This window comes from Zalophus californianus, chromosome 4 (genome assembly GCF_009762305.2).
Source record: "Zalophus californianus isolate mZalCal1 chromosome 4, mZalCal1.pri.v2, whole genome shotgun sequence".
Taxonomy (NCBI): Eukaryota; Metazoa; Chordata; class Mammalia; order Carnivora; family Otariidae; genus Zalophus; species Zalophus californianus.
In genome coordinates this window covers 156500040-156528003 of record NC_045598.1, presented here as the reverse complement: position 1 = coordinate 156528003, position 27964 = coordinate 156500040, and the positions used below count along the sequence as shown (strand labels likewise).

At 37.1% G+C, this 27964-nt stretch overlaps 1 protein-coding gene across 1 annotated transcript in view; it reads left to right on the top strand.

Annotated features, from left to right (window-relative positions):
• The window catches only part of UBR5 (ubiquitin protein ligase E3 component n-recognin 5), a 132420-nt gene that overhangs the window by 33237 nt on the left and 71219 nt on the right, over positions 1-27964 (top strand). Inside the window, 8 exon segments of the mRNA XM_035727246.1 lie at positions 6777-6821; positions 7195-7276; positions 7736-7812; positions 8781-8900; positions 19561-19750; positions 19949-20108; positions 20910-21059; positions 22894-23105. Coding sequence (XP_035583139.1) covers positions 6777-6821; positions 7195-7276; positions 7736-7812; positions 8781-8900; positions 19561-19750; positions 19949-20108; positions 20910-21059; positions 22894-23105 — 1036 coding nt within the window.

Here is a 27964-nt window from a genome sequence, read left to right as displayed (position 1 = left end):
AGGACATTGGTTGTCTGGAAGAAAAACACTTCTGCAGTTGTTTTAGATGAAAGCTGAACTAGCTGCTTTCTTCAGGAACACTTATTTTGCTTAAAAGACTTGGGTTATTTCACAGAGATTTCCTCAAAAATGACCATAGTGAGCCTGTCACTTCAAGGGAAACAACTGAAGCTGTTTGTTGCTAGTGATAAAATTAAACTTTCAAGCAAAAATTAGAATTTTGGGAAATTTGTATCCATCATTGTGAGTTTAACAGACATGATTTTGTAAGCCGGCAAACCATTATTTTCCATATGAGCAGCGCATGCTGTTATAGACTTGCAGGTGGGCAAAAGATTTGATAGGTTTCAGCAGGTTTCACATTGCTCCCAACCTTTAAGGAACGATCACTTGTCAAGTTTTGGTGTAATATCACAGAATATCCACAGTGATCTGTAAGGGGTATTAAAATATCGCTCCCTTTTCCAACAACTGATTTATATAAGGGCCAGCTCTTCTTCACATACTTCAACCAAAACAATGTACTGTGACGTACAGAATGCAGAAGCAGATCTGAGAATTTGGCTCTCTCATATTAAGACCAATAATAAAGAGGTCTGCAAAAATGTAAAACAGTCCCCCATCACAAATAGTTTTGGGAAAATAGTTACTTTTCATGAGGTAATTTTTGTCTATGTAATGAGTTTATTATTTTTTAAATAAATATTAAAAAGTTTTCTTGGTACTTAATATTATAAATATCAGTGTTTGTGGGGTCCTCAGTTTTTTTAAAGATTTTATTTAAGAACACAAGTGGGGGGGCAGAGAGAGAGAGGGAGAAGCACGCTCCCCACTGAGCAGAGAGCCTGGTGCAGGGCTGGATCCCAGGACCCTAGGATCATGACCTGAGCCGAAGGAAGCCGCTTAACTGAGCCATCCAGGCGCCCCTGGGGTCCTCAATTTTTAAGAGTGTGAAGTGGTTCTAAGATAAAATTTAAAATTTTAAAATATATTTTGAGGGGTTGAGAAGAGAGGCTGTTGGGAAGACTCTTAAGGAATATTTGGGGAGGTAAAAAATATGCATCTAGAGATTCTGATTTACTTTTAGAGAAAGTCCTTTTATAGGAGATACAAAGAAATAAACTTAATGGTCTCAGTGTTCTTGAGGCCTAAAATCTTTTGTTTCTGGTAAATTTTTAGTCTCTCTTTGGCCTTTACCATAATCTTATTCCTTGGTTACTTAGTGCTAAACTTTGAAGTTTTCTCTGGTCAGCTGTGACATGAGAAAAATTAAGGACAAAATAGTTTTTAATATAGCTAAATTTATTTAGTTTATATTGAATCTAAAATTATGGCCTCCTTACATTTTTGCTGTGAAAATGAGGTGTAGTGAATTTTTTTTTTTTTTTTAAATGTGTGTGTTGTCCAAATAGCTACCTTGCTTCTCATTATTCATCCAGCCCCACTCCCATTTACTGTTCTGGAAATCCCAAAGCTGGGGAACCCATGATCAGGGTTAAATTCAGATAGAGGCAGTACAAAATGGATTTCAAAAAATGTATCTGAAAGTTGAATGTCTCGAAGTCAAATTTCAGACATACAATGAGTCTTTCATAATCACACAAAGATGGAGAAAACTATCCCTAATGTGTTGGTGCTTCTTGCTTGCCAAGACAGCCCTAATCTTTTCAGGTTCTTCCCAGTCATCCTCAGTCCCATGGGTCAAGGTAGCTCTTAATATTTAAGTCATAACACAGAGTTGGGTGGGTAGCAAGAAAGGTTTTATCCCCTTCATAGAAAAACAGATCTCCCGTGTAGCATGAGAAGACTCAGTTGACCCCTTCCATTTTATACCCAAGACCTCCTAAAGAGGATTCCCTGTAAACATGCCTCAGATGGTTTGCTGTTGGCTTGCTCCAGGACTGTGTGAAAAGGGGTTTTGGGTTGGATGCTCTCCGGACTAGATTGAATAAGGCAGCACCAGATTTTCATTTATCTGCCGGGGCTGGGAATGTGCCTACTAGATGCTGGCACAAGTAAATGACCATTTCAAAACATACCCTCTGCAGCTTTGCCCAAAAGCAAGGCCTCTTCTTCTCCCAGTGACAATGGCTGGCAGGTGGGACCACCACATGATAACTTGAATTTATTGATGTCAGTGATAATGTTGAAGATGACATGCAAAGAGACAGTTCAGTGGTGGCAGTGTAGATAGTATGGTGTGACGACACTCGTACTAAAGAACAACGTGAAAGTTAAGGACTGAGTGCCTGTACTTAGGAAAGTGCAGGGTGATAGAGCAGAAAAGACTGGAAGCTTGACTCCTACCTCGGCCATCTATCTAGCAACATAGTTGCTCAAAAAAAAAAAAAAGTAATTTCATTGCTTCTTGAGTTTTAGGCTTTAAGATTTAGAATTTTCTTTGGGGGAGATGCCAGAAATATTCTTACAGTATTTCTTTCTCTAAAAGAAAATAATCTGGGCACAGATTTTTAATGTATGATTTAGTGTTTTAGGTAAGCTTTACTGTTGGCTGCCGTTTCTTTATATGGATTATTAAGCTCTTTGTTAAAAAGTAAAGTGATACGGATATGTAAAAGTTTTATACCGTGGATGGATAGGTAGAGGTTGGAGTGAGGTCATTTTAAAGGCAGGCCGCTAATACTATTGGGTAAGTGGTGAGTTACTAAATGTTCTCCTTATGGTAACTGTTCTGTTTATGAGAGCTAATATGGGCAACTATCCTAAAAGAAACCTGTATGTTCGTACTTTCCTTGCCTGTTTTAAACTTTAGTTTGAGGTGGAAGACCTGGGGAGTTAATTTTGTTGAGATTAGATCAGGAACCTTTTCTTCCTCTGAAATGGATTGTATACAAGTATTATCCTACATTTGTCACTGTTGGAACTGTATCTAAAGACGTGGAAGAATGGGGAAAGACTTGGTTTTCTTACTGTCTCTGAAGCCAGTTCAGATGGAAACAAATGAACGCAAAGTAGACACGAAGGTCCTCTAGGAGGGAGAAGCTGTCCACTTCAGTAGGAAGAAAAGTAGGGTTATCAGGACAAATTCATGGAGGATGTAACACTTGAGCTGGGCCTGAAATAAGTAGGAATGAGACTGGAAGAAATGTACTTGTGGCAGATTGTCACTTTTCCACCATTAGGGTGATTGCTACAAACATGAAACATGGGCAGGTGTACCTGGTCCTACACTTCCAGATACATGAAGACTGTCATCTTGTAGAAGGTGGGGTGTCAGGAATATCTTTCTGTCCTGGAGAATTGAAACCTTTTCAGGATCTAAATAATAACCTAAATTTTTTTTCGTTTTAGAAATACAGCTAGAGATCCATCAGGTTTCATTCAGTTTAGGGGTATGTATGTATGAACATGCAGTTGTGGTACGTGACGGGTAGACAGAGAATTTGAAAACCGACGGACCTGCACTGATGCTATTCCCATTTGAGGATCAGTGAGAAGATGAATTATATTTGAAATTATAATGTTAAGTTTGGGGAAAAGGAGACTGAACTTACAGGGGATTTTCAGAGCAGCAGTGAAGTACGTTAGATTCCAGCAGGTTATACTTTGATTTCTTGTCTCTTTTTAAACAACAGTTTGCTGTTACCCTACCTTGGTGCTTTAAGAAAAAGAAAATCCAGCATCTGAATCTGTAAAATGCCTATAAATTTAAAGGAATGAAATAGGTTATTGAATTGGAATATAGAATAAATCTTTGGTGTAGGAGTACTAAGGATTGTCAGAAGCTTATTGTTAACCTATGTGTTACAGCCACCTCACAAAGACTTTCCTACCTGTCCCTGAATGAGATTGAATGCTGAGTTATGAGGTTATTTTGTAATGTTATGCTGTACTCTTCACATTGTTTTCCATCACAGCCACATGTAAAGATTTATTCTGAAACGGAATTTGGTGAGTTCTAGGGTACTTTTCCTTTTATTTTAAAAACAAGGGAGACTTGTTCATGTTGCTCCTAGAGGAAATATAGTTAATGACTTTAAGCATTGTGAGCTTTTGGAGAAAGATCCTTTAAAGTAGATGAGTGCCTAATAATTATGTAGAGATTTTCAGTAACTTAGTAATTGAATGTGATCTTTGGTCTGCAGCGATTCTGTGATTTCCGTGTCTGCTAAGGACTCTATAATGTAAAAGGAGGAACTCAATACTCTTTTTATTTTATAGTTTTTTGTCTGTTTGTAGGTTTTTTGTCATTATGGTCTGGGATTCATGCTTAGGGTGCCAATTTAGCCCTGATAACTGTTTTGAGATTTGCGAGCATGATATATTTTGTGTAAATTTTGGGGACTGGATTTAAGAAATTTAAAAAATTTGGTATTTGGGGAAACATCCTAAATGACCGTGTAAAATCAGTTTGTATGTGAAAGTTTCAGATGGGTTAGATGAAATGGAATATGACAGTAAGTGCTAGTCCCATATAAACATTATATATGTATCCCCACTGATAATATTTGCTTTTCAAACATTCATAAGAATTCCAGGACTAAAAAGAACAAGAGATGACTATTAGTTTTCCCTTACATAGATGAGAACCTGAGACTTAATGGGCTCAAATGAGCCCAGTTAGTAGTAGATGAGCTGGGAGTAAGCTCCAGATTTGTTACCCAGTGGGCATTGTTTCCAGTACAAATGGGTGTACATTTCAGATGTGGTTAGGAGTCCACCATGATTTTTGAGATTAGAAAATTGAATTGATGGCAGTGACCATTTCCTCTGTCCCCGTGGCCTGAAATTTGCTGTCGAGTTCTTGACTTCATACCTTTAGCATTTTTATGTTTTCAAAGCTTATTTTGGTGTTAAAAATATTGTGTACGTGGAATGGTATTTGAAACCATGAGAGCAGCATTTAATATTTAATCAACATTATTTCCTGGTTTTGAAAAGGCTTTGACAAATTTTATCTGCCCCCAGCTCCCTCCCCTCCCTGTAACTTTATACTTTGTGAAAGCTCTCAAGACCTTTTTGGGCTAAGAGAAAGGAATGGGAATGAAGGGGTGTAGTTGTCTGCAGGAGAAATGTACCTTCTTGGAGTAGTACTGTGGTTTTGGGGAAGTAAACCTTTCTTAGCCTTTTCCCTCCAGCTCTACTCCTGCGTCTGCTCCAGGATTCTAAAGGCCATTGTTTGGAGCCTCCCAGTTTATTTTATCCCCATTTTCTAGTCGGTCTTCTCTCAGAGCTTATGAATCCCACACATCATGGTCGGTCAGGTGCTCTTCTTTGGGAGTCAGAATAAAGTCACTAGTGGGTGGGAGAGAAATTAAGTATGGCATCATTTGAAAGTTATTGCTTAGGAGTAAGATTCAGAATTGGCAAAAAAACCCTGTATATGTGTTAGTGTTTGAAAGATGCTCCTCAGCATTAAACAAAGGATAGAATTTGTAGGATAAAATAAAAGTTGAGAGACAGTTGGGTCCTCCTAGAATCTCTTACTGAAATAATTAGGTCATTTGCCCATTTATATAATAAATGATTTATGGTCTTTGAATCCTAAACTGGCTTTAAGCTGTGATTTATTTTTGGAGTATGTATATCACTTTCATCTGTTAGTACAAATGATTGAAATTTGATTTTATGTATTTTTGTCACTTTTTAGAAAGCAAAATTCATGGAATTTCCTGTTTAAGAAAATGTTTTTTTAAAGATTTTATTTATTTGACAGAGCATGCACGCACACAAGCAGGGGGAGCTGCAGGCAGAGGGAGAGGGAGAAGCAGGCTCCCCGCTGAGCAGGGAGCCCGCCCTGGGGCTCCATCCCAGTACCCTGGGACCATGACCTGAGCTGAAGACAGACGCTTAACTGACCGAGCCACCCAGGCACCCCCATGGAATTTCCTATTGATTGAATGTCTTAATTTTTTTCTATTGCTTTTTAAAATTCTGTTTATTTTTAAGAGAATCATCTATGAAAAAATTTTGAAAGATTAGGCAGTTGTTTTGGTAACTTGATAGACTCAAACTCTTAAAATCTCTGCATTTGATTACATCTTTACATTATAAAATGAGTTCCTTAAGTTGACCGAAGGGTCTAGTTTCAATGAGTATTACAATATTTTGTATTAATTCAAAACTGTTTTCTTGAGATAAGCAGCAAAGTCATAATAGATAATGAGTTAATATCTTTTAGTTATGCAGCCTCTTGATTTTTTGAAGCATATTTGATACTCTTTTAGAAATGGGGGGGAGGTGTTATCCTTGTTTTGTAGACACGGACATAGAGGTCTTCATTTGTATAGTTTTGTGTCAGAAAGCCCTTCAGGAACTGAGACTGTGTTATGTCAGTTAAGCTTTCAGGCTTTTTCTGCCGCATTTTGTTAAATTCTTAGTAGATTTATGCTACCCTAATATCTTCATTTTATGATATACTTGTACATTATGTACATTTAAGAATCTCTTTTGGCATATATAGCACAGTGTTTAAAAAAAAAGTGGCTTCCATTGGTGTTGGTTCAAGTACCAGCTCTGTTGCCACTTTGTGTATTACAAATACTAGAAGCCTCAGTTTCCTCATCTGTAAAATGGGATTAATATTATTATCAAAGTTGCTAATGGGGTGGTGAGGGAAGGGAATTGTAGAGTTGACCAGGGATCGCTTTTGGGACAAAAATCAAAGATAATATAAAAAACATTCTTGCCTTAGCAGATTTTTTGTATACTACTGTTAGGAATCACCAAATAATGATACAAGTACCTATCAGAACTATTTTGTTTAAAAAGAATTTGTACACGTGGTTTATTCATATTTCATTTTGTTTTTAAAGGTTACGGGAAGTTTCAGAAAAACTGAACAAATACAATTTAAACAGGTAAGAGTTTTAAGATCTTTTAAATTTTCTGAAAAGAGCATTTTTTTCTTTATTAGGAAAAATAACTCCTATTTAGGCAGAAGCAACCGGGAATATTTTAATCTGTCAACTGTTTATGACTTGGATTCGTTTGAATAATAGGTTCTGTTCATACTGATTTTTGAAAAATCTGGCATACCAAGGACATGTAATAACTATAAAGGATATCATAATTATTGTTTTCAATTACTCCTTATAATATGTAAATATTAATTTTTAAAAACAGGTTTTTCCACCCATTTTTTCCTTTGGTTACTCAGATAAAAAACAAACATACCAACCCTAGAATGTATTTGCCATTTTAAAAAATAATTTGACTTTTTTTATTCCTTAGCCACCCCCCTTTGAATGTATTGGAACAGGCTACTATCAAACAGTGTGTGGTAGGACCAAATCATGCTGCCTTTCTTCTTGAGGTAAATTCTTTACTGTAAGATATAGAAATGAAAAGGAACTTAAATTAAAATACAATCGTGCATTATCATGTATCTTCCTTTTTAACTAGGCAAAATAGAAGTTTTTTGCTAGAGATCACCCACTTCCATTTCCTTGTGTGAAACAGTCTCTGGCTCAGAGAAAGGTTAAGTGATTTACTACAGCTTGAAACCATAGTAATGGAGGAGTTCCTGATACCCATCCCAGTCATTTCCTTACTCTGAATTCTGTTAAAGATACGTCAAATTATTTTTACTGCTATGCTGATAATGTAATATAAAACATACTTCCCCACGTCAGCTGTGAGTGCCTTCTGAAAAGGAACTTATTTGTTGTTTTCTGAATTGACAGTGATGGGGACATAATCTGTTTATTGAATAAATTCATATTTTAATACACATTTTTACTTTGGCAATTTCTTCTATTTTCTTGGCTTTTAGGATGGTAGAGTTTGCAGGATCGGTTTCTCAGTACAGCCAGACAGATTGGAGTTGGGCAAACCTGATAACAACGATGGGTAAGACATTAATGCCGTTTCTACTTAATAAGTATTTAGCTCTTCAAAGGTATTATATTAAACCTGTGTTTTGATTTTGATGGCCTTCAAGTTTAACAAAAAAAAAAGCATTGTAGAAAATGAGGCACTTAAAATAGTGGAGTGGTTATCTTGTAGTTTAATTTTCATTTTTCTGCAAGTAGTGATTTATGGCTAAAATATTAGTATTGAAAATAGCAGAGAAGTTGGTCACTTCACAGAAATTGGTTATCAGAGGAATGATTTATGTATGTGGTAGGTCCCAGGTCAGATCTGTTCTTTGATTGAAATGACTTTTTAGATCTTCCCCCCCCCCCAAGATTTTATTTTTAAGTAATCTCTATACCCAGTGTGGGGCTTGAACTCCCAACCCTGAGATCAAGGGTCACATGCTCTACCAACTGAGCCAGCCAGGCCCCCTTCCCCGCCCTTTTTAAAGTAATATCTATACCCAGTGTGGATCTCGAACTCAGAATCCCCCAGATTGAGTCTCATGCTCTACCGACTGAGCCAGCTAGGCCCCTCATGTTCTTTCCTTTTTAATATTTCCAAATCAAGTAACTCGGTTTGAAATTGACAAGGGTCTTTAAAATTGTGGTCTTTATAAATGATTACATATAAAAAGCACTGCTAGATAATGTATGATGAATTTCAGTTGCCTGCCTCTAAGGAAAGCATGATTACTTTAAAAAGTCTAAAGAATAATTCATTTGCAGTTAAACCATGCAGACACTTTGAACCAGGAGGGAGTGCTGGATTGCTGGGATGCTGTAGGTTGTGAGGCTTGCTCATTGACAGGAAGGACACATTCCAGGAGGGGCAGTCACAGAAGAGCGAGGCTGGTGTTTCACCACAGTCACTCCCAGAATAGTGAGGCCGGGAGTCCCAGGCTTGTGCTTAGCGAGTTTGGGACTGTTCTGTGACTGTTGCTCCTCCTGTTTTTTTCCCAGGTCAAAGTTGAACAGCAGCTCGGGGGCAGGGAGGACATCGAGGCCCGGGAGGACAAGTGACTCCCCGTGGTTTCTCTCCGGTTCTGAGACTCTGGGCAGGCTGGCAGGCAACACTCTGGGGTAAGTTGTGGCCAGGTGATGGCTTCCACTGGTCTGGGCCCGCGCTCTGTGTGTGCTCTCACTCTGAGAAATTGCCTTCTGTGTTACCCAGCGGAGCAGGGAGGAAACTACTGAACTCTGGGCAGGTGCTCTGGTTGCTCACGGCGAGGCACCATGATAAAAATAACCCATGCAGGCTAATTACAATTAACCCAGGCTCTTGACCTCTTAAAAGTATCTAATGTTGAGATGTGTTTAATATATCACTTACCAGGTCGCTTATGTTACTTCAGTTTTTTAGTGGTGTTGACTTTGGTCTTATTTATGCTAATTCTTGGGTAAAAAAATAGAACATTTATTTCTTTCTAGGTTCCAAATTTGGTAGTTCTTTCTGAATTAATTTAGTGAGGTTTGAAAATCATGTAACTAAACTTGACAGCCTTTAATTATTTTTATTTTATTTTTTAATATTTTATTTATTTATTTATTTATTTGAAAGAGAGACAGCAGGAACGACAGAGGGAACACAAGCAGGGGGAGTGGGAGAGGGAGAAGCAGGCTTCCCGCTGAGCAGGGAGCCCAGTGTGGGGCTCGATCCCAGGACCCTGGGATCACGATCTGAGCCGAAGGCAGACGCTTAACGACTGGGCCACCCAGGCGCCCCAAGTTATTTTTATTTTTAAAAGATGTATTTATTTCTAGAGAGAGTGCAAGCGGTGGGTTGAGGGGGGGGGCGGGAGGGGCAGAGAAAGGGGGAGACAAGCAGACTCCCTTCACTGAGCAGGGAGCCCCATGTGGGTCCGATCCTAGGACTCTGAGATCATGACTGAGCCAAAACCGCGAGTCCGAAGCTCAACTGACTGAACCACCCAGGCACCCTAAGTTTTTTTTTTTTATCAAGATACAGTTGACGTATAACATTATATTAGTTTCAGATGTACAGCATGATTTGCTATTTATGTATTGTGAAATGATCACCACAGTAAGTCTACTTAACATCCATCACCATACAGTTTTTTTTTTTTTTTTTAAGATTTTACTTATTTATTTGACAGAGAGCACACGTAGGCAGACCGGTAGGCAGAGGCAGAGGCAGAGGGAGAGGGAGAAGCAGGCTGCCTGCTGAGCAGGGAGCCTGAGACAGGGCTTGATCCCAGGACCCTGGGATCAGGACCTGAGTCAAAGGCAGACACTTAACTGACTGAGCCACCCAGGCGCCCCCTTCATTACCATACATAGTTACGATATATTTTTTTTTCTTGTGATGAGCACTTTTAAGATCTACTTTTTTAGCAACTTTCAAATATGCAGTGTTGTACATTACATCCTCATGACTTATTTTATAACTGGAAGTTTGTACCTTCTTTTTACTTTTAAATTATTTATAACATGTATACCTCTTAAACTAGATAATCAACTTTCATTTTATCTAAAGTTGATAAGCTGTTAAATTAACGAAATCATATACAAATTATAAGCCAGATGATTTTACTCATTTTATACCTTGATCTTGAAAACCTAGATTTTCTGAAATTACCTGATGAATGATTAGATAATGCCAAATCAGTCAAGTCAGCAAATGTGTTCAAAGGCTGATCAGAGAAATATAACTAGAAGCAATTTTTAAATTGTTTCAAAATACGGTAAGAGGAGGAGGAAGGTTTTAAACATTTTAAAAATATTTTGACACTGAATTTCTAGGTAAGATTATATTTGAAAATTGAGAGCCCCAAATGCTTATTGTTTCTTTGCCTTTTTGTTTTTATGCTGAACTACGTTTATTTTGAGGTCAGAGGAAGGTCATTTAGTGGAGTACCTTCTTTAGCTGATTCTGTGCTAGAACTGTTAATGGGAAACATAGCTCTGGTCAAAATATTAAGTACCTTCTTTTCCTGGTCCTGTGCACACAACTAACATAACAACAGTATATGATAAAGAATTCTGAAAATGATGTAATAACAAATGCAATTGTCATTTCGTTTAATAAACCTGGAAAAAGTTTGATTATATTTACTTAAAAAAGAATAACTATTATGTGTTACACCATGTCAAACTATACCTTCTTTAAAAAATTTGTTTAATTGCAGGGTCAGCAAACCACAGCCTATGGGCTAAATCCATTCTTTCTTGTTTTTATTGAAACACAGGCATGCTTGATACTTAGTTACGTCTGTGGCTGCTTTGTGCTAAGATGGGAGAGATGAGTAGTCTTGACAAAGACTTTAGCTCACAAGGCCTAAATAAACTATTTACTTGTCTGCTCTTTACAGAAAAGTTTGCTGATCCTTGTTTTAGTTTATCCGTTTATGTGGTGGCATTTGTTAACTAATTTGTACTCTGTATGTATTTTTAAATTAAAATTTTTATTTTGAAATAATCTGACTTCCTTTTGTTCTTCAAGTACATCACTGAAGTAATTTGCCTTTTAAAAAGTTGTAAAAACTTTCACCTGGTTCCCCCAAATGTTAACATTTTACATAACCATAGAACAGTGATCAAAACCAGGAAATTAATAGTGATCAGTGCTTAATCTACAGAGTTTACTCACATTCCACTAATTGTCCCACTAACACCCTTTTCTCTGGTCCAGGAGTCAATCCAGGATCCCAAATTGCATTTAGTTGTCATGCTTCCGTAGATTCCTCTAGCCTGGGGCAGTTTCTCAATCTCCTTACTTTCTGGACCCTGATGAGTTTGAAAAATGTCTGATTATTTTGTAGAATGTTTGAATTTGTCTATTTCCTCATGATTAAACCCAGGTGATGCTTTTTTTTTTTTTTAAGTCTTTTTTAGAGTGGTTTTCAGGTTCACAGCAAAAATGGAAGAAAGATACAGAGATTTCCTGTATACTCCGTCTCTACACATGTATGGTCTCATACTATCAGCAGTCCATTTGTTCAAATTGATGAAACTGCATTGATACATACATTATCACCCAGAGTCCATGGTTCTCATTATGGTTTACCCTAGATGTTGTACATTCTGTATATAAATGTATAATGACATGTATCCTCCATTATAGTATCAAACAGAGTAGTTTAATTTCCTTAAAAATCATCTGCACTCTGCCTATTTATCCCTCTCTCCCCTCTAATCCCTGGCAATGACTGATGTTGTTGCTGTCTCCATAGTTTTGTCTTTTCCAGAATTTTGTATAGTTGGAATCATGTCTGGATGTACTACAGGTTATTTATGCATTCACCTACTGGAGGACATCTTGGTTGCTTCCAAGTTTTGGCAATTATGATTAAAACTGTTAATAAACATTGTGTTCAGGTTTTTTTGTGGATATAAGTTTTCAACTCCAATACCAGGGAGCACATTGCTGGAACATATGTTAGGAGTATGTTTAGTTTTCTAAGAACCTGGCTACTGTTTTCCAAAGTGGCTGTACCATTTTGTTTTCCCACCAGCAGTGAGTGAGAGTTCTTATTGGTCACATGCTCCCCAGCAAAATTGGTGTTGTCAGTGTTTTGGATTTTGCCTGTTCTCATTGTTTTAGGTTGCATTTCTGTAGTTATATATGATGTGGAATGTCTTTCTATATGCTACTTGCTATCTGTATATCTTCTCTGGTGAAGTGTCTTTTAAGGTCTTTGGCCCATTGTTTGACTGTTCTCCTTCCTTCCTTCCCTCCCTCCCTCAGGGTGAGTGTGCGTACGCACAAGCAGGGGGAGCTGCAGGCAGAGGGAGAGGGAGAAGCAGGCTTCCTGCTGAGCATGGAGCCCGATGTGGGGCTCCATCCCAGGACCCTGGGATCATGACCCAAGCCGAAGGCAGGCACTTTTAACTGACTGAGCCACCCAGGCGCCACTCCATATAAACTTTAGAATCAGTTTATTGGTACCCACAAAATAATTTGCTAGACTTTTGATTGGGATTGCAGGTGGTGCATTTTTGTCAAGAACACAGCAGAGGTGGTGATGTTCTCTTCTCAGTGCATCATATCAGGAGGCACATGATGTGGATACGTCTCATCTGGCGATGAGATTACCCCTGATTAGTTAGGTAAGGTGGTGGTTGCTAGGTTTTGCAACTATAAAGTTACTATTTCCTCCTTTGTAATTAACATGTATTCTGTGGGGAGATTCTTTGACTTATGTAAATATATTTTTATGCTTGATTTTAGCATCCATTGATGATATTTTGCCTTAAGTATTTCTGTGGTGTTGGCCAAATAGTTATTTTTTAAAATTTCTGTCATTCCTTTTATACTTTTATTAGTTGGAATTCAAGCATAAGGAAGAATTTTTCCTCCTTATACATTTATTTCTTGTTTATTCCATTCTTTTGCTCTTAAGTTATTTATATCATTATAGTTTCATGGATATTTTATTCTATAGTTTATAATTCATCACTATTATGTTGCTCAAACTGTCTTAGATTTAAGTTCTCTTTATACATAAAATTTGGATATAACCAGTTATAATAGAATGACAAATAGAGCTGGAATTCTCTGATTTTGCTAATAAAATATGTAACAAATAACAATAATGAACTGTAGTACATTTGATCTTGACTAAAACCTCTGTAGATCTACTCCAAAGAAGATTAGGGCTAATCTTAAGGCTTTAAAATGCAGAGAGAAGCAATTTTTGAGTCCCCTTATGCATCCTTGCCCACTGCCTTTCTGTCCCTCACTCTCTTATCCACACACACCCCGGAATTAACTCAGCGTGAGCTTTCTTTGGCATTTGATTCATGAGTTGCAGTATTGAGAAATGTCACAAATGTCACAGTGTCCACTGACTTAAGTCATTGCTAGTCTTTTGTTTACTTTTATTTGGTCTTGCAGATGTCCACAAAGTATAAGCACTTGAGGACTGATTGTTTCTCTTGGCCTCAATGAAAATTTTGTTTGTTGATGGTGAAATTGTGATCAAGTTATTTTGTAAATTAAGCAATTTTATAGAGTCAAAAATATTTTTCTTCATGATACATTTTTTCCCCCCATGAGTTGCATAGTGGGTGTTTATTCCTCTTTCTGTGTTGATTACAGGGAACTTTAAAGAAGTTTGCTTTATAGCATGTAATAGAGAATCTAGAACAAGCAGATCTTGAGACCCCAGAGGGGATTCTTAGCCACAAATTTACCAAATGCGGTCAAATATGAAAAAGCCCATCCCCATAGACTGTGGTCCCCTACCCCCTTCCTTCAGACTCCAGGCTTGCTCCCTTTGGGTTGTGAATCAGCAAGTGGTCTCTGTATTTGAGAGCTGCATTTGAAAGATTTTGGAATAATTGGTTTTTCTTTCCCGTCAGCATAGATAATTGATCATTTATTTTGACTCATCATTCTTAGGAATGCATAGCAGACAAAATTTATGGGACTTTTAATATTTTTCCCTTTGGCCTTCTCACTGTTCAGCAGGTGTTGTGCTAAAGATTTCTGGTTGCTCCTGTTTCCTCCCTTTCATAATTACTCATATTTATCCTGGGAGATATTTTAGAAATCTCCTAGGTATTTTGGTTAAACTCATTTCAGACCAGGTTAAGGGTAAAACCACCGAATTTACTTGGGGAAGAGAGTTAATTGTGCTCAATAGTAAGTTTAAAATGGTGATAATATCTAAAGTCTCTTTATTCTGTTTGTTGTCACTGGATATAATTGATGATAGATACAAGCTGCTTTTCCTTCATTTGAGCTACCATATTTCCTTTGGAGTCTCATCTGAGCTAATAATTAGCCCTGGATTTGGAATCTTTTGTAAAAGCCAAGCAGGTCACTGTAATTGTAAACAGTTGAAGCTGGCAAGGTGGGTAAGGTGGTAGGTAGTAGGGCTGTGACAAACTAAGTGGATGCCCCTTTTTCAAGGAGGCAACTGATCAGCTGATTATTACCATAGGAGACTACAGGGCTATTGTTGCCAAATACAAACTTCCATGCCTCAACTCCACTTTTTTTTTTTTTTTTTTTTTAAGTGAGCTCTCTGCCTGATGTGGGGCTTAAACTCACAACCCTGAGATCGAGAGTCACGTGCTCTACTGACTGAACCAGCCAGGTGTCCCTCACCCCATCCCCTTTTTTGTCCCCAAGAAGCTGTAATTTTGGATCTTCATGTGAATATCTTGACTTATATGTTGGAACTGGGAAATAAATAGATACACCGGGCCGCATACCAATCTCATACACACACACACACACACACACACTGTGTGTGTGTGTGTGTGTATGTGTGCATGCTCTTTTGAAGAAATTGTTTATTTGTTTTAAATAAAGATTTTATTTTTTTTGACAGAGAGAGAGACAGCGAGAGAGGGAACACAAGCAGGGGGAGTAGGAGAGGGAGAAGCAGGCCTCCCGCGGAGCAGGGAGCCCGATGCGGGGCTTGATCCCAGGACCCTGGGATCATGATCTGAGCTGAAGGCAGACGCTCAACGACTGAGCCACCCAGGCGCCCAAGAAACTTTTTATTTTAAAACAGTTTTAGATTGACAGAAAAATTGCAAAGATAGTACTGAGAGTTCTCCTATATCCTGTGCCCATTTTCTACTGTTATTAATATCTAACATTGGTATGGTAAATTTTTTATAGTTAATGTATATTGATAGATTTTTATTCACTGAAGGCTGAAGGTTATTCATATTTCCTTAGTTTTCTCCTATTGTCTTTTTTTCTGTTCCAGGATCCCATCCAGGATATCACATTACATTCAGTCATCTCCTTTGGCTCCTCTTGATTGTGATAGTTTCTCAGATTTGCCTTATTTTTGATGATGATGTTTTTTTTTTTTAAACCAACCAACTGGGTTTATGGGCAAGATTTGGTCCATGGGCTTTAAGTTTGGAAGCTGTGGACTAATTCCTATGGTGTGATTTCCTCAGTTGATTTTGAATCATTCTGTTACTTTGAGTGTACTGTGTAATGGGATTAAAATTGTAGGATTAATTTTGATTAACAAAGTACAGTTAGGAGAAACTGGTTTTCCTAGTACTTTTGAGTTTAATATTAAAAATTACATAGCTCACTAAAATTATAGATTAAAGGAATCACCCATTCCCATACTGTATTTTTTGACCACTACTAAATCTCTATTAGTGTGTGCTTGGTTCAATATCTTATTCTCTCTAGATAGCAAGTTGCTTAGAGGAAGGAATGTTGGGGAGCACTTGAAGCAGGGAGACTGGTAGTTGTTTGGATTGTGATAGAAGAAACACACTGCACAGTGGGTCTAAGTGGGAAAACATGGTATGTTCCTTGGCAACAGGTTAATGGGCAAACCAGAGCTATTTTGACATACGTCTTTCAACTAACCTCTGTTGGGGGTTTGTATAGCAGAGATTGTGAATTGGCAGCCATTGGTGTTTTGATGGAAGAATCCAGCAGTGAATTTGGGTATTTTGGGTAGGCTGATACTCTCTAGTCTTCCCTGTTATCTTAACTTCACTTACTTGTGTAATATATGCACTCCTCATGGAGATTTGAGTTTATGATACCTGTAAGGTCTAGGTATTCAAGATCAAGGTATAAAATGAGTAAAATCATCTGGCTTACAATTTGTATATGATTTCGTTAATTTAACCCTCTCCTTAACCCCTGGCAGCTGCCATTCTACTTTCTGTGTCTATGAATTTGACTACTTTATAGATATCTCATATAACTGGAATCACATGGTATTTCTCTTTTTGTGACTGGGTTCATTCACTAGCATAGTGTCTTCAGGGTTCATCCATGTTGTAACCTGTGACAGGACTTTCTTTTTAAGGCTGAATAATATTCCAATGTATGTATATGCCACATTTTGTTTATCCATTCATCCTTTAGACATTTGGTTGCTTCCACCTCTTGGCTTCTATGAATAATGTTGCTATGAATAATGTTGCTGTGAATAATGTATACAGATATCTCTTGAGATGGTTTTCAGTTTTTTTGCACGTATATCCAGAAGTGGCTTGCCTGGGTCATATGATAGTTCTATTTTTAATTTTTAATTTTTGATGCACCTCCATACTGTTTTCCATAGCATTCCATCACTTTACATTCCCACCAACAGTGCATGAGTGTTCCAGTTTCTACACATCTTTGCTGCTAACACTTGTAATTTTCTAGTTTGTTTTGTTTTTGTTTTTATTTCAGTAATAGCCATTCTAATGGGTGTAAAGGCATATCTTACTTGGTTCTGATGATTAGTGATATGGAACATCTTTTCATATGCTTGTTGGCCATTTGTGTATCATCTTCGGAGAAATGTTTATTCACATCTTTCACCCAGTTTTTAATTGGGCTACTTTTTGTTGTTGAGTGTAGGAGCTCTTTATATATTCTGGATCCTTAACCTATTATCAGATATATGATTTGCAGATATTTTCTCCCATTTTAGGTTGCCTTTTCACTCTGTTGATTATGTCCTTTGAGGCACAAAGTTTTTAGGTTTGATATAGTTCATTTTGTCTATTTTTGCTTTTAGTGCGTGTGCTTTTGGTGTCATATCTTAAGATCATTGCCAGGTCTTACATGGAGCTTTTCCGCTATGTTTTCTTCTTAGGAATTTTAAATTTTTTGGTCTTATGTTTAGGTCTTTAATTATTTTAAATTAATTGCTGCCTATGGTATAACATAAGGGTCCAGTTTTATTCTTTTGCATAGAGATATCTAATTTTCCCAGCATCATTTGTTGAAGACACTCTCCTTTCCCCATTGAGTGGTTTTGGCACCCTTGTCAAAGGTCATTTGACCATACATGCAAGATTTTATTTCTGGGCTCTCTATTCTGTTCCACTGGATTATTTGTCCTTATGCCAGACCACAGTGTTTTAATTACAGTAGTTTTTTTTTTTTTTAAAGATTTTATTTATTTGGGAGAGAGAGAATGAGAGATAGAGAGCACGAGAGGGAAGAGGGTCAGAGGGAGAAGCAAACTCCCTGCTGAGCAGGGAGCCCGACGTGGGATTTGATCCCAGGACTCCAGGATCATGACCTTGAGCCAAAGGCAGTCAGTCGCTTAACCAGCTGAGCCACCCAGGCGCCCCTTAATTATAGTAGTTCTGTAATGATGTTTCAAAATCACAAAGTATTCTCTAGAATTTTATTTTTCTTCTTTTTCAAAATTGTGTTGGCCCTTGAGGGTCTCTCAAGACTCCACATGAATTTTAGGATGAACTTTTCTATTTTTGTAAAAAATGCCATTTGGGATTTTGATAGGGATTGTGATGAATCTGTTGCTTTGAGTAATATGGGCATCTTGATAATATTAAGTCTTCCAGTTCATGAACATGAGATTTGTTTCCTTTTAATTGTGACTTTTTAAAATTTTCTAAGCTGTGTTTGGTAGCTTTCAGTATATAAGTCTCACCTCCTTGGTTAGGTATATCCTTAGGTATTGTTTTTTGTGTTTTTTTTTTTTTATTATAAATGGAATTGTTTTATTTTCCTTTTTGTTAATGTAATATACTTTTAATGCTCCTTTGTTTTTCTTTTGGTCTGTAAATGGTTCATTACCACTACATTTATGAAATCTGGTGCACAGCTGAGATGAAGCGATGGTTCATACCGTAGCTCTGAGAATGCAAAATATTGTTTTTCTCTAAAATTATCTTGGGCGGTTCTTAGGCTATAGATACAGAAACACAGACACAATTGATAGAGTGCATCAACAAGGGTAGAAAGCCATCAAAAAGGGTGACACCAGGTTTTCTGGAGATTTTTTTTTCCCCATTTTACTGCGGAAACTATTTTAAAAGTTTTGTTGTTTAGACAAGAGATTGGGCTTTCCAGTTAAGTGAGAAGATCAAGTAGTTGTATGTTCATTTGAGAATTGTTATGATTAATATAGTCAAACATTTTTAAGGGGTAAAAAAGGCTTGGAAAATCAAATTTAAACTAAATCTGTTCTCAATGGGAGGTTGAAGGTTTCAGTTTTAGGTGAGTGCAATGAAGAGTAGTTGAGAGTAAAGTAGCTTTCTCTAGATTGAATGATCTCTAAGTATTAGATTCATTTTAAAGAGGCATCAACTATACTAAAAAAAATTTTTAAAGAAAAGAGACTGGCACTGTCATGATTTCTAAGGCTAATGTGATTTGGGGGAACATTTTCTTTAAGATCCAGTTGAATGCAGAAAAGCAATTGTTTATGGTTATCTAGCCTAGTTGATTTGAAAATCCTTAATGCTCATGTTGGGGGCAGAAAGTGAAGATGGAAATGTCATGCTAAGTTTTCTCATACTTAAGAAAAAATTAATGATTATTTTAAAATAGTAGCTTCTTTTTGGTCTAGGTAGTTAATAGAACTAAATATTAATGGACAGATATCTTTGCAAATGAATATTTCATTTCATGCAAAGCAGTTTTTGAGTCCTAAACTCTGAATTACACTTTTTGTGTAACACATTGTTGGTAGTTATGTCCGATGAGTCTTTCATGTAGAGGCAAGGTGTATCCTATAACTCATTCTAGAATTGTGACTGGAAATACTTGGTATGTGGAGCTTTAAAACATGATTTTAAAAGATGCAAAAGTGTGATATATATCTTTCTAAAGAGTGAATTTATTTGTAAGCATTTAAAAAATGGCAACCGTTTTATTTTAAGGCTCAGTTATATTACCTTGTTCTATTAAAATACTGTAAAATATATGTCAGTTAGACAAAATAGCTTTGTCTTCACAGTTAAGAGAATGAATGTGAGACACAAGGTGATCTTTTATTGTTTAAAATGCTAATTCTCAAAATTGTCTACTCTTTAGAAGTCGGTGGAGTTCCGGAGTCGGTGGAAGTGGAGGAGGCTCCTCTGGTAGGTCATCAGCCGGAGCTCGAGATTCCCGCCGACAGACCCGAGTTATTCGGACAGGCCGGGACCGAGGATCTGGGCTTTTGGGCAGTCAGCCACAGCCAGTTATCCCTGCATCCGTCATCCCGGAGGAGCTGATCTCACAGGTAGAGGTCTGGGAGAACACTTCACATAAGGCAGCAGAGCAAGAGGAAGTTTAACTGAATGTCCTGGGCTGTAGTCATGACTCACAGCATGGATTGTGAAATACTGCTTTTCTGGAGCTGTCCTGGAAAGCTGATTTTGATAAAAGTGTGTAAGCAAAAGAGATTTAGCATAGCACTCTTCTTTATTTTCTATTTCAGGCCCAAGTCGTTTTACAAGGCAAATCCAGAAGTGTCATTATTCGGGAACTTCAACGAACAAATCTTGATGTAAACCTTGCTGTAAATAATTTACTTAGCCGGGATGATGAAGATGGAGATGATGGGGATGATACAGCCAGTGAATCTTATTTGCCTGGAGGTTGGTGGATCACCATCATGGTTTTCTCATCTCTAGAGGGAGAGACTTTTTTGACTAGGGAATAGAATTTTAAAGTACAATGGATTTTCTGATGGTTCTTTCCAAAGTGGTAGATATTTCTCACTGGAGTGTTTAATTTGATTGTAAAATACTTCCCCCCCCCCCAAAAGACTTTATTTATTTATATGACAGAAAGAGACAGAGTGAGAAAGGGAACACAAGCAGGGGGAGTGGGAGAGGGAGGAGCAGGCTTCCCATGGAGCAGGGAGCCCGATGCGGGACTCGATCCCAGGACCCTGGGATCATGACCTGAGCCGAAGGCAGATGCTTAACAACTGAGCCACCCAGGCGCCCCTGTAAAATACTTTTAAGGGAAAATGGGAAATGTTTTTGCTCAGTAGACTTGTGTTTGGTTCCAGTAAAGACATGGATGTATGTGCGTGTCTTTGTCACTGTCTGACAAGATGACTCTGGAATGTTGTTTTTTGATGCCCTTATTACCAAATATGTAAAAACCCTATTTAGATTTTGACTGCATTATCTCTGTGATGTTACAAATATGTTAAATAGAGATCTTTTTTTCTTGTGATTATTTAGTAGGTAGCCCAAGTGGCAGTCATGTCTTTCCTGTTCCTTAAAATCTTTGTTAATAATATTATTTCCTGGGTAGTTATTACTTTTTTTCTCAGGGTCTATCAGTGGTTAGTGTCTCATTTTTATCTGATTTAATTTTCAGAGACCTTTCAGTGGTCTACAGATATTTTCGGTGTCTGCTTTATTTATATATGTTTCTGTTTATAGAGGATCTTATGTCTCTTCTTGATGCTGACATTCATTCTGCCCACCCAAGTGTCATTATTGATGCGGATGCCATGTTTTCTGAGGACATTAGCTATTTTGGTTACCCTTCTTTTCGTCGTTCATCACTTTCCAGGCTAGGCTCATCTCGAGGTAATTTTGCATTTATTTCTTTGTGATCATTGGCTGGCTGTATGGAGAGAGAGTGGTACAATTCATTGTGTTTGAACTTTTAATATTACAGTAATTAATATAATAATACAATACAATAATAAATTATTACTTATTAGTGTTTTTGAATGCTTTGGTATTAAACTAGTTATTTTTGATCTTGACGAGCCACAAATAGTACTTTACTTTAGAGATTGTCTTATCAACATTGTGGAATACTTATCAAGGGTTACGACTTACCTACCTGTATCTTTAATTAGGAATATGGATTCTGAACTAAAAGCAGAATTCTACTTTACAGTGACATGCAGCATTCAGAAAACAAGTCTCTTTAGTTTATTTGATTAAAGTGATTATTCTGTTCATTTTAAATCTTGGTTAGACGGAAGAGTGAAATGTGAAAAAACCTAATAGAATGGGATTGGCCAATAATAAATATATAGAAACGATTATCTTATTAAAATGTTATTTTCAAAAGTTTGAAATCCTTCAAAGGTATAGTACATAATAGAGGTTAGAAGATTTTGAAATCATACAAATGTAAGACTTTCTCTTTGTATGTTGGTATAGATTTAGCTTGCATTTTAACCTTACTAAGTCAGTATTTTTACTCCAGAATGTAAAACTGCTTGAGTCAAATAATGTACAAGAATCGGTTATATATTATTTACTGATCATTAGTACTGGAAAAGATGCCATGTTATATTAGAACCTTGCTGCAAATATCTAGTACTTAAAAGCAAAGTTTAAAAATAACAAATCTATAATGATCTTGTAATATACTGAACCTATTATGTAATAGCTTTAAACATTTTTAAATTAAGTCCACACTGTATTGCCTTAAATATATCAAGTATTGCATTTTCAAATATTCAATATCGAGCACAAATAACTCCTCCTAAATTTCTCTCTTTTCCTTTTCCGTAGGTCATTCTGTGTAGGCATTACTTTTTATCTGAACCATATGAAATTGCTGGTGCTTGACCATTCTTGACCTGCATGGATGGCAATTTCATATGCTTCAGTTTAATATTCTTTCTAGTCCTTATCCAAGTCCTGGAAAGTATATTTTGATTACCTATTTAAAAAAAGAATAATATATGAGCAAACAAAAAAGCAAAACCAAAAAACAAACCCAAAACAACAAAACTGGTTTTAGAGAGTTTGTAGGGGAAGAATTTTTGTAAGGGAATCTTTCTGTAAAGATGATTAAAAGAAAAAAAGAAGCTTGTCTGGTTTCTCAGAAATGTGTAAACGAGGCTGATATGAAGATCCAGACTGTAAAATTACTCTAAACAAGGCTTGAATTACAAACATTTTTTTGGTTAATGGATTTGTATTTTAGCTTTTTCAAGTTTTTCCCCTGTATGTGTAGGGTTTTGTTTTTGTTTTGTTTTTTAATAACTGAAGACATTCTAACAAATACTCTTTTTTGGTTTACATATGTATCTAATATGTTGAAATTCTAATTTATGCACATTTTCTAATAAAGTTATGGTAAGCGTTTTAAATGAAAGCAAAAATTTTAAAATCCATTTTAAAAATCCAATTACAATAAAGTAATTCTGCTCTAAAAACATGTAGTTGGAATTCAAAAAAGTCTGCCTCTACATAGTTCTTAAAAATACTAGTTTATAATTTTCATACCTTCACTTGAAAGAGTTGATGTTTTGAATGTTGCATGTCAGACTTATTAGATATACATTTACATTAAATTTTTGTTGAGTAGATAAACTGCTGTTAGTTGCATCCTGAAGGGTCTTTACTAGAGAGTGGCTTACTTTTATCCCACTGGTGTGACCCAATTGCATACCAGTTCTCCTTCTTCCCTTAGAGAGAGACTCTGAGCTGTTGCGTGAACGTGAATCTGTTTTACGTTTACGTGAACGAAGGTGGCTTGATGGAGCCTCATTTGATAATGAAAGGGGCTCCACCAGCAAGGAAGGAGAGCCAAACCTGGATAAGAAGAATACACCCGTTCAAAGTCCAGTGTCTTTAGGAGAAGATTTGCAGTGGTGGCCTGATAAGGTATTTGGAAAAATTTCCACCCTTTCCATTTAAATGGATTCCTGGCAAACCCCACCCCCTCAAAAAGGTTTCTGTTTTACTTCAGATATTTGTATTATCATTAAACACACAGCACGCACAGACTTGAAGTGATATTTTTGTTTTGTTCTAAAATATACGTAGAATATCTTTATTTGGCACTAGATGAGTCATCTTAGTGAGATATGCTCATTGGTGCTATTTTTTGTTTTTCCTACTTGATAAAGTAAATCAGAGAAATCAGAGAAACAGTAGTTCCAGATAACCCATCAGCATTCTGTTTCAGGACTTCTTTTCTGGTGATAATTTTGCCAGTAACTGATGGCCCTTTGTAGAAATTTGTTTTGTAATGTCACGTGGACCCCAGTTACTGTGGGGTAAGTTCATGGTCATTGATAAAAGCATGCACATCAGGGCAAGATTAGGGATCTGTGTTTCTTTGATTAGTTAGCTGTCCTGTTTTATGGCAATGAATTCCAACAGATCCTTTGCTCTAAATGCTGTGGGAGACAAAGCATTCTGAACAGGAATGGACTAGGGGAGTTCTGCTCTGCATCCTGAGGGAGAAGTACAATGACTGGCTTCTAGAAAGCATCCAGGATTTGTTAAGTTGATTTGAATCTTTAAAAATACATTACTGCTAAAAAAAAAAAATTAAAAAAGAATACATTACTGCTGTATATGAAGCAGAGTGTCTACATCCTATTGATGCTGTCTAGGTCTCACTCTTATAAGTGCTTGGTAATGGCTCTTGTAGGAAGCCATGTTTTCTATCTCTCTTTTGACGTGCCTTTTTCTTATTTCCAGAGCCAGTGGGTAGGAAATTTTCTTAAGGAGAATTAAAGTAAACATAAGAACTTTGAGGTTAATCTCTAGCAGATAAGGAGATTCTGATAGGGATTTCTTTTCTTTCTTTGAGGTTGAATTTGAATTTGGGATATTAAAGGAAAATATTGTTTAGCTTTCTGGATTTGTTTATTTTTCATAGTAATTGTGAATCTCGATGTAGTTCATTTATTTTCCTCAGTATTCAGCTCATGTGGAAAGCTTGAATGCAAGAAGGAACATGAATTTTAATCAGTCTCTTTGTAAGCAAAAGGTTATTCTGTTTTCTTTGGCAGCTGACAAACTTTCCCTGAATTGGCATTCTCTTACTTATTTCCATAAAACTAGACATGTCCTAAGTTCTGCTTTCATTCCATATGGTAGAAGGTGATTTAAGCCTAGGCCTCCCCCTCTTTTTCCCCTTTTTTCCGTACATTGTTCTGTGTTTCCTATTTCTCTTGCCTGGATCATATTAGGCTGTGTCTACTTTGTGTTGGCAGGAAGTAATAGAGGATTCATGAATCTTGTTTTAATAGTGCCATCACATATATATTAGTCTGGGCTGCTGCTTTTTTTTTTTTTTTAAATTTTATTTATTTATTTGACAGAGACACAGTGGGAGCAGGAACACAAGCAGGGGGAGTGGGAGAAGGAGAAACAGGCTTCCCGCCGAGCAGGGAGCCCTATACGGGGCTCGATCCCAGGGCCCTGGGATCATGACCTGAGCCGAAGGCAGATGTGTAACGATTGAGCCACCCAGGCACTCCTAGTCTGGGCTTCTTTATCATGTATTATTTTTGATGAATGAAAGTGTTTTAAACAGTACAAATTTAGCAAGCTTCTTCCCTGGCCAGTGTATGCTCTGATAGATTTAGCCAGTCTTTATTGGTCTTTACTGATGGGCATGTTTTTAGTACATCTTGTTTTCAGAGACAGTTTAATAAGTACCTCATGAAACACACTTAGTGTGTTATTTCTTTGATGTTTAGATATTGAATGAAGGAGGAATAGGAGTGTGTGAAACAAAGTATATTCTACCTATAGCTTTTTTTTCCTATTAAACACCTAATTTAAAATATTGTCACTGAAATAGAGGATCATAGGGGAAGAGAGGGAAAAATAAAACAAGATGAAATCAGAGAGGGAGACAAACCATAAGAGACTCTTAATTACAGAAAACAAACGGAGGGTTGCTGGAGGGGTGGAGGGTGGGGATGATGGGGTAACTGGGTGATGGACATGAAGGCGGGCACATGATGTGATGAGCACTGGGTATTATATAAGGCTGATGAATCACTGAACTCTACCTCTGAAACCAATAATACATCACATGTTAATGAATTGAATTTAAATAAGAAAAAAATAAAATATTGTCACTGGAAAAGATCCACTTTTTATTAGCTTATGAATGAAATTTAGACATCAAAAATTTCAAGTTAGGGAAAGAAAATAGCTTAAGCCTAATCAAACTCTTAAGCACTGTCACAGTTTTCAACAAATACCAGTAAGTGATGTGAGGCTGACTGCTACCCTCAGAGAATGCAGAGAGCTAACTAACTATTAAAGGGGAAAAGACCTGGCCTGCAGATAACTTTCAGACAACACGCAGAACTATCATGAATGCACATAGGATCAATGTTACACTCAGAAATAGGTAATATGTAGGACCATATTGGTCCCCCCAAATTGGGGGTAGTGATCCCTGGGAAGTACAAGGGTTTTGGGGGAAAGCTTGATAGGTGATCGAGAATCAGGTGGTGAGTGCAGGGAGATGGAGCATTGTCAGCACACACTACTTAAAAGTAGTGTTTTTTCTTTCTTTTTCGGGGGAGTGAGGGTCAAAGAATGCCTCCCAGCGTTAATTTCAGAAATGACCCAATCCAGTATTTTTAAATTGTAAGTTTGGGTAGTAACCATAGTATTTTCACTCTTCGTTTTGTTAGGGTTCATGAGAAATTACATTGGTAAATTATCTGGATTAGTACTGACTTCCTACCACCTATTTAGAGAAACAGCAACTTCTTCAAAATTTTGCCATTTTGTAGGCTAATAAATTAGTTCCTTTAATAGTGGAATGAGTGTTCTCGTTTCTTTAAGCCTTTTGCAGTATGATCTTGAACTGAAAATACTTTAGGTGACCTTAAGTTTAAATATTTTCTTGAGTTATTCTTTGAGCTAAATGTCAAAGCTAGTATATATGTAAGAGCATACTTGGGAACTCTTAGGCACTGTTGGTGGGAATGCAAACTGGTGCAGCCACTATGGAAAATGGTATGGAGGTTCCTTAAAATATTAAAAATAGAACTACCATATTATCCAGCAGTTCCACTTCTGGGTGTTTATACAAAGAAAATGAAAACACCCATAAAGATACATGCACCCCCTTGTTCATTGCAGCATTATGTACAATAGCCAATATATGGAAATAACCTTAAATATCCATCAATGGGTCATGGATAAAGAAGATGTTCATACATAAATATACTCAAATATACACCTGAATATTATTCCGCCATAAAAAAGAAGGAAGTCTTGTCATTTTTGACAACATGGATGGTACCTCAAGGGCATTATGCTGGGTGAAATAAGTCAGAGAAAGACGAATACTGTATGGTCACTCTTATATCTGGAATCATCAAAATGAAACAAAACAAAACACCAAATTCATAGATACATAGAACAGATTGGTGGGTACTAGAGGCAGGGCATCAAAAGGGAAAAAGAAAAAAATTTTAAAAATTGTTTAAAAAGATAGGCATAAAAGTTTTTTTCCCTTACTAATTTTTCAACATCTTAAAAAATACAAAAATTGGAAATTATCATAGGGATGTTGAAAGCTCCATGAAGACAGAAGTGAGGGTCATTCAGTCAGTGTTAATTAATTAATTTATTTTTTAAAAGATTTATTTATTTGTGTATTTATTTGTCAGAGAGAGAGAGAGTGAGAGAGGCAGTGAGAGAGGGAACACAAGCAGGGGGAGTGGGAGAGGGAGATGCAGGCCTCCCGTGGAGCAGGGAGCCTGATGCGGGACTCCATCCCAGGACCCTGGGATCATGACCTGAGCCGAAGGCAGACGCTTAATGACTGAGCCACCCAGACACCCCAGTCAGTGTTAATTTAGTAATCTTGATTCAATGTGTACTTTCTTTTAGGCCTTTTGCTCAGATGTTAAGGTAAGGGTTTTGTAGAAGGCAGAACAATTATGTTAATGCTTTGGAGTAAGAACCGTTATAGAATTAGGTATAAGAGGCTCTGGGGTATCATAGGAGGCCAGAGCAGTTGCTAAGAGTGTGGACTCTATAGCTAGACTACTGGAGTGTTCGTATCCTGGCCCTGCCACTTAACAGCTGTGTGGCCTTGGTCAAGTCCTTTAACCTCCCTGGGCCTTTGTTTCTCAACTGTAAGATGGGGAGAATAATGGTTTTTACCTTGCGAGATTGTCATGAGAACTAAATAACTTGGTATATGTAAAGTGTAAAGAGCAAGGAAAAGCAGGATCCTATGCCACAAAGAGAACAGGCAGTTTCTGTAGGTCATAGAAGGGTAAGAAGAGCCCAGTGGGTTTGGGTATTCCAAGTGGGACCATGTGGCAGTAGTATTTTGTGTGCCAGATTCTCTGCTGGTACAGAGTTGGGCACAAGCTGAAAGAGATAACGGACTATGTCCTTAGTCTGGCCTATAAAATGCAAGAAATGAAAACATTTCATTACAATAATAATATAGCATAATAGGAAATTTACGGGTAGTCTGTATCTACCTAAGGGAGAAATGGAGGGAGGGCCTTTAAGTCCAAGATCCTGATCACAGTTGAACTAGCCAAATTCGTACTAGTTTCTGAATAGTTTTACCTGAGAATGTCAACATTCTTATTAGGCTGCCCTGTCTCTTCATTTGTCATTCCTCCCTCCCTCCCTCCCCAACACTCAGCTGTCCCCCATTTCTGTCCCTCCTCCCCTTTGTTTTTTATACTTTATATTTCTGGAAGTAGCTGTGATACTTCAGTTACTTTGGTAAG